Source organism: Eumetopias jubatus, unplaced genomic scaffold (genome assembly GCF_037043125.1).
Source record: "Eumetopias jubatus isolate StellerSeaLion01/CBP00866 unplaced genomic scaffold, mEumJub1_p1.0 scaffold_2, whole genome shotgun sequence".
NCBI lineage: Eukaryota > Metazoa > Chordata > Mammalia > Carnivora > Otariidae > Eumetopias > Eumetopias jubatus.
In genome coordinates, this window is record NW_028274808.1 from 63622835 (window position 1) to 63634432 (window position 11598).

The 11598-nt window shown below is 40.8% G+C and overlaps 1 protein-coding gene and 1 pseudogene across 1 annotated transcript; both read left to right on the forward strand.

Annotated features, from left to right (window-relative positions):
* Window positions 1-413: 413 nt before the first annotated feature.
* TRIM60 (tripartite motif containing 60) lies at window positions 414-1821 on the forward strand. Its single transcript, XM_028104301.2, is given in 2 exon segments — window positions 414-790; window positions 792-1821. Coding segments are annotated over 2 exon segments (1407 nt in total).
* A 1864-nt stretch (window positions 1822-3685) lies between these two features.
* LOC114210111 (glutathione S-transferase kappa 1 pseudogene) lies at window positions 3686-4507 on the forward strand (annotated as a pseudogene).
* Window positions 4508-11598: the final 7091 nt, after the last annotated feature.

An 11598-nucleotide genomic window follows, 5' to 3' on the forward strand; every position in this document is an offset into this window, starting at 1 on the left:
TGTGAGAGAGCTGCAAACAGTGAATCCTTCTCGCCCTCAAGATAAGGGGCAGGACACGAAACAACACTTCAGTGGCTGCCAGTCAGCATGCTGGGCCAGTGAAACCTAAAGCTGTGAGGTCTGGGAGAGGATACCTACTCACTGGGTCTTTCTTTTTTTTTTAAAGATTTTATTTATTTGACAGAGAGAGAGATAGTGAGAGCAGGAACACAAGCAGGGGGAGTAGGAGAGGGAGAAGCAGGCTTCCTGCGGAGCAGAGAGCCCGATGTGGGGCTCGATCCCAATCACGACTCGAGCCGAAGGCAGACGCCTAACGACTGAGCCACCCAGGCGCCCCTACTCACTGAGTCTTGAGCTTAAAGCAGGCCTTGCCAAGGGGAGCATTCTTACCCACCACTTCTGTTGCCGGCTCAATGAAATTTGTGACAGGCCTGGTGCACCTCCAAGAGGAGTCTAGCTGCCCTGTCTGTCTGGATTACTTGAAAGACCCAGTGACTATAAACTGTGGGCACAATTTCTGTCGCTCCTGCATCAACATGATGTGGAAGGATCTAGATGATACCTTCCCCTGTCCTGTCTGCCGTTTCTGCTTTCATAACAAAAGCTTCAGGAGCAACCGCCAGCTCAGTAATCTGACTGAAATTGCCAAACGACTGCAGGTCAGAAGGAGCAAGAGGAAAAGGCAGGAGGAGTATTCCATGTGTGAGAAGCATAATCAGTTTCTGACCCTTTTTTGTGGGAAGGACCTAGAGGTTTTATGTACACAGTGCGGTTTCTCCGTTCAACACCGGAAACTACATTTGCCCCATTAAGAAAGCTGCCTCTTTTCACAGGAAAATTCTAGAATATAGCATTGAGCCCTTGGACAATGTGGAACGAGTTGAAAAAGTGATAACTCTTCAAGCCAGCAAAATAGCGGACTTGAAGAAGAAGGTAGAGGATAGGAGAGAAGAAATCATTTCCGAATTTGAGCAAATTAGACTGTTTCTACAGAATCAGCAAGAGGCTCTTCTTAGGCAGATGGAAGATGAAGAGAGGGACATTTTAACAAAACTAAATGAGAACCGAAGAACATTGTCAGGTCACGTGTCCACATTGAAACATCTGCTGAAGGAGGTAGAGTGCAAGCGTGTGCAGTCAGAACTGGAATTACTGACCTGTGCTAAGGGTATCTACCACAGGTATCAAAACCTAATACATCCTGAGCTCTTTGTATTCCAATTAAAGAAATATGGATTTAGCCTTCCTCCACAATATTCTGGCTTTGACAGAATTATCAAGCCCTTTCAAGCAGACGTGATTCTAGACCTTGAAACAGCACACCCTCAGCTTATTGTCTCTGAGGATAGAAAAAGTGTGCGATATGGAAACAAAAAAACCCACCTTTGTTATAACCCAAGGAGATTTTATCTCTGCCCTGCTGTCCTGGGTTCTAGGAGATTTGGTTCTGGCCGGCATTACTGGGAGGTAGAAGTGGGAAACAAGCCTAAATGGACCTTGGGGGTGTGTCGAGACTGTTTTCCTGGGAATTGGCAGAATCGGCCGGTAGCTGACAGTGGATTCTGGGCAATTGGGCGATGTATTGAAAGCATTTATGTTATTCTGGGTCGTAAGAGAACCCAGCTTCTGCCTATAGTAAGACCCAGTAGGATTGGCATTTTTCTGGACTGTGAGTTGGATGAGGTTTCTTTTTACAATATGAATGATAGATCTCTTCTCTATAATTTTAATGATTCCTATATAGAAGCTGTTTGTCCCTATTTCTATATTGGAGTAGATTCTGAACCTCTTAAAATCTCTTCAGTAACAGATGATGAATGATGAAGTACTTGGGAAACAGTATCGTTTCAGTGTCTCGGGGTAACCTAGCCAGTAAATTTAGTCTCAGTAATTCTGGACTCTAAAGGTTTACTGCTGAAAACCAGAATAAATTTTTCTTCTTCATTTTCAGCAACTATAAAAACATGGTAGTAATGCCAATTTTATAGATGTTTTGGGTATCAATGGCCAGATGCTTTGAATTTCTTAAAAGTATTTGATAATTCTATTACTTAACAAATCCAACAAAATATTTCCTGTTGAAATTGCCTGTAAGTTGCCTTTTAATTATAGTCATTCCCTTACAGTTGAGTAAGTTGTCTTAACAGGCATCCTTCCATAGTGGATTGTTTACTTCCATAATTCTTAATATCAAAATTTCCTCTTTACTGTATGTGTCTATTATCAGTTGACACAGTTGACAGATTACTATAGATACTGAGGATTTGGGCCTTTTAAGGCCCTTTCCCTACACACATTTATACAGATCACAGATAATCTAACAGATTTTTTCCTGGTGAACGTGGTTCTGGATCTCGTGTTCCAATCTGAACAAGCTACCCTATGTATATAGCTGTCTCTGTCCTCACTATCCTGGGAAGTGTCCTCTGTTCTTGAATTCCTTGTTGGTTTAATCCCACGTCTTCTGCTTGTTTTATCTTTTCACTTGGAGTGTCATCCTACCCGAAATATTTTAAAATTTGGGGGATTTTGCATGTTTCAAAATGATTTTGTTCTACCTATACTGAGGTGACAGTTAAGCCAAATACGCATGTCTACATTGGAAGTCATATTACCTAATTTTCAGAACATACTATTGTTTCTGAGAAGTCTGATACTAGTCTGATTCTTGATACTTGGGTACCATTTTCTTAGGATGTTTTATTTATTTTTAATTTTTTTAAAGATTTTATTTATTTATTTGACAGAGAGAGAGAGAGAGAGAGGAGCAGGAACACGAGCAGGGGGAGTGGGAGAGGGAGAAGCAGGCTTCCCGCAGAGCAGGGAGTCTGATGCGGGGCTCGATCCCAGGACCCTGGGATCATGACCTGAGCCGAAGGCTGACACTTAACGACTGAGCCACCAGGCGCCCCTCTTAGGATGTTTTAAAGATCTTTTTTATTTCTAGTGTTCTGAGCTTTGTCCATTTATTTTGCTGAGTGGTGAGATAACCTGTCAGGATTCTTCAGAGAAACAACAAATAAGATGTATATTTTTAGAGAAAGATTATCTTAAGCAGTTAGCTCAAACAGTGGTGAAGACTGAGAAATCTATGAAGACTGGCATGGCAGGTTTTAAAACCAGCAACCTAGAAATCCAGGGAAGATTGCATGCTGCAGTTCAAGTATGAAGGTCATCTCCCGGTAGAACTCCCTCTTGGCTCGTGATAGGTCAGACTTCCGTTCTATTCACGCTTTCAATAGATTGAATGAGTCTCTCCCATTAGTGGGCAATCTGCTTAAAGTCCACCAATTTAAATGTTAATCTTACCCAAAAACTCCCTCAGAGGAACATCCAGAATAATGTTTGACGACATATCTGGCACTGAGGCCCAGCAAAGTGACACATAAAATTAACTATCACAGATAGCTTCAATCTGACACTGCTAGGTGAGAAAAACTAAGATTCCTGTCCTTAGCAACATACTTCCTAGAAGGGAGAAAAAAGATAATCAAATAATAAGCATAAATAATTGACATGGCAACTTAAAAGGTAATAAAGCGCTATGGGTACAGGGAAAGATAAATCAATGTCCAGGGCATGACAGTACTGTGGGCAGTGAGGGAGAGTTAGCTGCCTGAACTTGGGTGGTCAGGGCAGACATGTTAAGAGAACAAGGAACCAGAGCAGAACTTTGAATAAGGGAATGGCAGTGGTGGAATGTTGCAGAGAAGGATATAGGTGGCCAGCTCTGCCTCCCTGCAAAGCCTGATACCTGAGAAATGACGTTAGGCTCCTGGGACAGCAGGTCCAGGTTCCCATCCAGTTCCCCAAAGATTTCTTCTCTGTGATCCTTGAAAAAGGACGTTTATTGGCCCTGCGATTCTTCACCACTGTCTACCTGGAGCGCCCAGAGATGCTGCAGAAAGTGTCCAGGGACCTATGGATGAGCATCTGGTCACGGGATGAAGACATCTCAGAGTCCCAGAGCATCCTGGCTGCTGAGAATGCTAGCATGTGTACAGAACGAGCCCAGGGACTTTTAGACAAGATCTCAACACTAAAGGTGAAGAACGAGCTTAAGGAGACCTCCAAGGCTGCCTGCAAACCTGGGGCCTTTGGGCTGCCCATCCCCATGGCTCATCTGGATGGCCAAACCCATGTGCTATTTGGCTCTGACCAGGTGCGGTTGCTGGCACACCTGCTGGGAGAGAAGTGGATGGGCCCCGTGCCTCCAGCCATGAATGCCAGACTTGAAGGATGGCCAGGGGGAGCAAAACAGAATTACAAAGCAGACTATTCGCTTACCTTCCTCCACCGTGCAACACTAGGACTCTGGTTTCTCTGTCGGATAAATGTTCCCCTCTGGCCCGGGGGCGGGGGCGTGATGGGGAGGGGGTGCTGCATGATGCATCATCTGCCTCTAGTCTCATGGCTGCTCTTATTCCCATGGCTCACAAGTGCATTTCAAGAGCCCCGAATAGACCTACTGCTATCAAGGAAGGAAACAAATTACATGTATGAATAGCTTCAAGTTTATTTTCCATTTGTTTTCTTAATTATTCCCTTTATTGATACCTTTCATATTTATGTCAAATATTCTGTTTATCTACTATCGTACATAACGTAATCTGTATGCTCACCTAACCTATATATACATACTACATGTATAAATATATATCAACACAAATGCACCCACATAATGTATGTATACATCATATATATGGCAGTGAACCTATGTTGCTAATATTTTCCATTGTCGAAATTGCTTTTAACCTTTTTCATGGTGCTTTTCATATTTATATTGACTTGCCAACCATTTTTAGTTGCTTTTGATCATACTTTAATCTCCAGTCTTTAAAATATTCCCAACATTTTATCAAACTTTTCTGATGTCTAACATTTCAATAATACATTCTCTCTACTAAAAGATTGTATACTTAGCAACATAACAAAAATACTGCCCCGTATATATATTTTGTTGACCCATGGTTGACAGTTTGTGAATAGTCTTCCAATTTTTTCATGTTATATACAAATGATTTATTTTCTTTAAAAAAACTTGTGTGTATAGTATTGCAATTTTAAGATCCCTTTCTGTCTTTTCCTTTATACTATTTGTTTCATGAGACTTGGAGCCTTATGAGTCATTCCCACACACAGAAGTGGTTCTTAAAGAGTCTCCTGTGTTGGCTTTGATATTTAAATTAAATGAACTGATTTTTGTGTGTACCAGTAATTGGAGTCCAGTGTCCATTTGGATAGCCAGTTGTCCCAGGACCATTTATTGAAAAATCCATTTCCCATTGATCTGCATAGCTTTATCACACAGCCAGTTTCCGTGTGTTTGTGATTCTGTGTCTGCATTCTCTTCCCTGTTCCTTTATTGGCCTATCCCTGCACCAGTACAACACTTTCATAATTACTAAGACATAATTATTTAATAATTGCCATGTTGATGTGTGGTAAAATAGGTCTTAATTTTGTTCCTCTTCTCCAGAAGTGCCTTGATTGTTCTTGGCATTTTGTCCTTCAGCTTATGTTAATGCCATTAAAATAATGTCTTTGGGGATTTTATTGGGATTACACTGAAGCTGTCATTTTAATTGGCACGTTTGCTATATTGAGTGTTCCCATGCATGCCTATGGTGTCCTTTTGCATTTATAAAGGTATTCCTTAATACCTTCCCCTAAATATTTGATTTCTTCACAATACATACTCATTTTAGATTAATTTCTAGCTATTTAATATTTTTGATGCAGTTGTAAAATTTTCACTTGTTTTGAATACACAATGTTGCTGATGAATACACGATGAATAGGCAATGTTGACACAATGTTAAATTAGTTTCAAATATACAACATAGTGATTGGGTAAGTCTATATGTTCCGCTGTGCTCATCCCAAGTGTAGCTACCATCTGTCACCATACAGCACTATTCCAATACCACTGACTATATTCTCTGTGCTGTACCTTTTATTCCTGTGCCTTACTCATTGCACAACTGGAAGCCTGTATCTCCCACTCCCCTTCACCCATTTTGCCCATCCCCCCAGCCCCTTCCCCTCTGGCAACCATCAATTCTTTGTATGAGTCTGTTTCTGCTTTTTTTTTGTTTTTCTGTTTAGATTCCACATAAAAGTGAAATATGGTATTTTTCTTTCTCTGTCTGACTTCACTTGGCATAATACCCTGTCGGTCCATCCATGTTGTTGTAAATGGCAAGATCTCATACATTTTTTTTATAGCAGAGTAATGTTCCATTTGTGTGTATGTAATATATATATATCACATCTTTATCTATTGATGGACAATTAGGTTGCTTCCCTTTCAGCTACCATAAATAATGCTGCAATAAACAGAGGTAAAAGTTTCACTTTCTGGAGGCGCCTGGGTGGCTCAGTTGGTTAAGCGACTGCCTTTGGCTCAGGTCATGATCACAGAGTCCTGGGATTGAGCCCCACATCGCGCTTCCTGCTCCTCAGGGAGCCTGCTTCTCTCTCTCCCTCTGCCTGTGCTCGCTCTCTGTGTGTGTCAAATAAAATCTTTTAAAAAAAAGTTTCACTTTTTATTTTTCATTTTTTTCTTTAAATTTTTTATTGTTAGTCACCATATATTAAATCAATTAGTTTTTGATGTAGTGTTCCATGATTCATTGTTTGAAAAGTTTCACTTTTCAATTGTAATTTTTTTTGTTTGTTGCTCATACATTGATAGACGCTACACACATATTTTACAGTAATGTTGCTAAACTTGGGCGCCTGGGTGGCTCAGTCAGTTAAGCGTCTGCCTTCGGCTCAGGTCATGATATCCGGGTCCTGGGATCAAATCCCACGTCTGCTTCTCCCTCTTCCCCTCCTCTCACTAGTTTTCTTAATCTCTCTCAATTAAATAATGTTTTAAAAGATAAAAACATTAAAAATACCCTCAAGATTTTACCTGGATTCTTGAGTTTTCTGAAAGATAATTAGGTTTTTGCAGATGATACCTTAGTTTCCTTTCAGTGGTTAAGACGTTTTCAGCATCACCTTACTGAGCTGGTTCCAGACTCTATAATTGAGCTGTCAGGCTGTCACCACCCTAACCCACTGACCAATCATAGCATCACTCAAGCAGAACAACTAGACATTGTGTGTATACTCATTTGATGTTTTTTGAACAACATTGCATCACCTATGAATTGTTCTTGTTGCAAAATTTGGATCTGAAGTCAACAAACCTTGGCAGCTACCTTTTAGTTGATAGCAAATACATGGAGTAGAGGGGCAATAAGCTAAATAAAATACTGCCTTAAAATAGTGTTTGTCTTCATTACTGAGTTTTTTTGTCACCCCCTTAAATTTTTCACCTAAGGTGAGTCCCTCTTTTTCCTCTGCCTGGTCCCAGCTCTGCAACTCAGCACAGAGATCAGAGCTGGAACTATAGCTCGAGAGCAGTGATTCTGGGCACATCAGAAGCTTTTTTTTTTTAACCACATGCCCACCTCCCACAGTCCCTCCCACTAGCATGAGGGAAGCCTGCCTCTGCCCTCTCTTCCCACAAGGCCTACCTCTCCTCTGTCCCTGTCAACACACTCGATACAAAGTGCCCCGGAACACACCTGCATTTGAGTGGTTGGGTTTATCACCCTCAGTGAGGAAAAACACACACCATGAAACCCATGGAGAACTTCAGTGAGGTGGTGTTAGGATTTATTTTAGGATTTGGGTTGTGTTAGGTGATGTGCAAGATTTAAGGGAATAGGACATTGCTCTGATAGGATGCTGTGAGGAAGAGGAGTAATTCTATGACTGGAGCCTTAAATCATGTGAGACTGAAGCTGTAATGGACGAAGTATCAGTGGTCACTCATATTCTCTAGGAGATGTGGATGTTTGGTCATTTTTGGTCATGTGTGTTAAGCATGTGCGTGTTTTGTCTGTATTCATATCCAATAAGAGTAGTCTTGTTTTTTTCTTTTTCTTCTTTTTTTTTTTTTTAAGATTTTATTTATTTGACAGAGATAGACACAGCAAGAGAGGGAACACAAGCAGGGGGAGTGGGAGAGGGTGAAGCAGGCTTCCCACTGAGCAGGGAGCCCGATGCGGGGCTCAATCCCAGGACCCTGGGATCATGACCTGAGCCGAAGGCAGAAGCTTAATGACTGAGTCATCCAGACGCCCCAAGTAGTCTTGGTTTTTTGTTTTTGTTTTTTGATCCGAGTCACAGAGCAGCCCCGTCTGATGTTGCTGATCTGTGAAATTGATGATGGAAGTGAAAGCTTGATAAGAGAGTTGATACTGTCACTCAAAGCATTTATTCCTGAATCAAAGTTGAACAGTTGATTATGTCATGAGTTCTCTCAGGATGGATAGCTCCAACTAAAGTCTGCCTGCCCTCCCACCACCAGTAGCCTGGAAATTTGGATTGGCCCCTCAAAATGTCCAAGGAAGCTCTAACAAAAATAGATTAGCAAAATGAACCCCCATCTACCCATTATCTAGGATTAATATTTATCAACTCTCAGGTGATCTTGTATCATCTATACCACACTCTTCTCTCCTGAACTAATTGCATTTAAGTAAATTTGAGACAGATAAGGATTGTCTTTAAAAAAATTTATCATCCCACACACAATAAATGCAATTCTTTTCTTCATCATAATACTCAACCAGAGCTCACACGTGCATGATTTTCTTGTTGCACCAAACTTTTTTTTAAAGATTTTATTTATTTATTTTAGCGAGTGAGAGAGAGCAGGGAGAGAGGGAGAGAGAGAATCTCCAGCAGATTCCCGGCTGAGTGCAGAGCCCAATGCGGTGCTTGATCTCACGATTCATGAGATCATGACCTGAGCCAAAATCACCAGTGGGACACTTAACAGACTGAGCTACCCAAGCGCCCCGACAAATTTTTTTATACACATTCTGATTCACAAGCCGATTGTAGGCCGTACTTACTATCAGATTAGAGAGATACGAAATAGAACAGCTTCCCAGAAGTACGGCATAAGGTGTTTCTCTTCTGTGGGGATCTTTACCCCTCCCCACTCACCAGGTGACCCATCAGGACCAAGCAGACCAGATCCACACTGGGGGCAAGTGGGGGAGTCACTCTGGCCAAAAAGCCTCATGCATCAAGACATATTTTCCACAGTCCCTTCAAGGGACATACCTAATCACAAAAGTCACCATCCTCAAAAAAAGACAAAGCTAGAGTGTTCCCCTCAGGTACTGTTAGCGCATTTTTTGTTGTTTTTTTTTTTTTTTAAGACAAAAGGCAATTTACCAATTAGGGCTCATTTTTGCTATAAGCAGTGCTGTCTAGTGGCATAAGTGACAGGCCACCTTGTGAGGTGGCTAGAGGAACAGAGCTGGAAAATTAACAAAATTAATTGAAGGTTAAACACGTGTGCATAACAGGAAAGGGTTTTGTTAACTTAAAAAAAGCTATTTAAGGGATGGTTGTCATACAACTAACTATAGGTTTTTATAGTATAGGAACTGATAAGTTTTGACAAGTGTAGATATCCATGAAACCATCACCACACTGAAGATAATGAATATATGCAACAACTCCCAATGTGGTGCCCCTGCTAGTTCTTCCATCCACCCCCCCTCAACTGTCCCACCCTATCCTCAGGCAACCACTCACTTGCTTTCTGTTGCTATATCAGTTTGCATTTCCTAAGATTTCATATAAATGAAATAATATATAATATATATACAATTTTTTGGAGGGAGAAGGAGGGTCTGGTTTCTTTCACTCAGCATAATTATTTTGAGTTCCTTCATTTTTCTGAGTCAATAATTCATTCCTTTTTGTAATAGTATTTTATAATAGAATTCCTAAATACTAGTCTACTGTGAGGATATACTATTTCGTGATCCAGTCACCATTTCTTGGCCATTTCAATTTAGTTGTGACTGTTACTTTTGTTGCATTTGTTTGATTTTACAATATATTCTTTTGAAACAAAATAGTTTTATTTTATTTTTTTAAAGATTTTATTTATTTATTTGAGAGAGAGAGAGTGGAGCAGGAACACAAACAGGGAGAGGGAGAAGCAGGCTTCCCGAGGAGCAGGGAGCCTGATGCGGGGCTAGATTCCAGGGCCCTGGGATCATGACCTGAGCCAAAGGCAGACGCTTAACGACTGAGCCACCCAGGTGCTCTTTCTTCTATTCTAACCGTGCTCTTTAAAGAGTGGTTTCAGGGCGCCTGGGTGGCTCAGTCAGTTAAGCATCTGCCTTTGGCTCAGGTTATGATCTCAGGGTCCTGGGACTGAGTCCTGCATTAGGCTCCCTGTGGAGGGAGCCTGCTTCTCCCTCTGCCTCTGCCTCTCTCTCTCTCTGTCTCTCATGAATAAATAAATAAAATCTTAAAAAAAAAAATAGAGGAGAAAAGGTGGGAAGGACACCTAGAATAGAGTGTGACCGGTGATGTGACAATGGCTAAGATCCGCCAGCAAGCGCCATGAACACTTGCCCCACGATTAACTAGAATAGCAACTCACCTTAAACTGTAGGACATTTGAAAGGTTGGTGGAGCCTACTCTTGCCAATACATAGATCCTATCCTGTTAAGTAGGGTCCAGGGTTACAACCTAGTAAATTACAAAACTCTAAGATAAAAAAAAAGATCACATTTGATTTTCTCTTATTATTTTCCATACAAATTTTTCAAATTCTAATTGTTTTGCTTTTGTTTATTTTATAAAGTCATTTTCATATATAACCTCAAAACTTCACACTCATGTTTAACATTATATTAAATTGCCAACATTTTGTACAGATTTGAAGAGGCACATGCACCCCAATGTTTATATGTTTATAGCAGCCATATCAGCAATTGCCAAACTATGGAAAGAGCCCAAATGTCCATCAACTGATGAATGGATAAAGAAGATATGGTATATATAATGGAATATTACTCAGTCATCAATAAGAATGAAATTTTGCCATTTGCAATGACGTGGGTGGACCTAGAGTGTATTATGCTTAGTGAAATAAGTCAGAGTAAAAAAAAAAAAGAAAGAGAGAGAGGGAGAGGGAAGAAAACCATAAGAGACTCTTAATGATAGAGAACAAACAGAGTTGATGGAGGGAAGTGGGTGGGGAGATGGACTAAATGGGTGATGGGTATTAAGGAGGGCCACCAGGTGCCCCTATATACTGTATTCTTACAATAAAGTAAGCTAGAGAAAAAAAATTAAGAAAATCCTATGGAATAGAAAATACATTTACAGTACTATGTGGTATTTATTGAAGAAATCCACATATAAGTGGACCCATGCAGTTCAAACCTGTGTTGGTGAAGTGTCAACTGTAAATCATCATTACTATGAAATTTTGATGATTTGATTAGAAAAAGAATCATGGAAGTAATGTTTATTAAACACACTGGAATGATGGGCACCTGGGTGGCTCAGTCGTTAAGCGTCTGCCTTCGGCTCAGGTCATGATCTCAGGGTCCTGGGATCGAGCCCCACATTAGGCTCCCTACTCATTGGGGAGTCTGCTTCTCCCTCTCCCACTCCCCCTGCTTGTGTTCCCTCTCTCACTGTCTCTTTCTCTGTCAAATAAATAAATAAAAATAAAAAAAAAACCCACACTGGAATGAAAGGAAAAGATCTCTTAA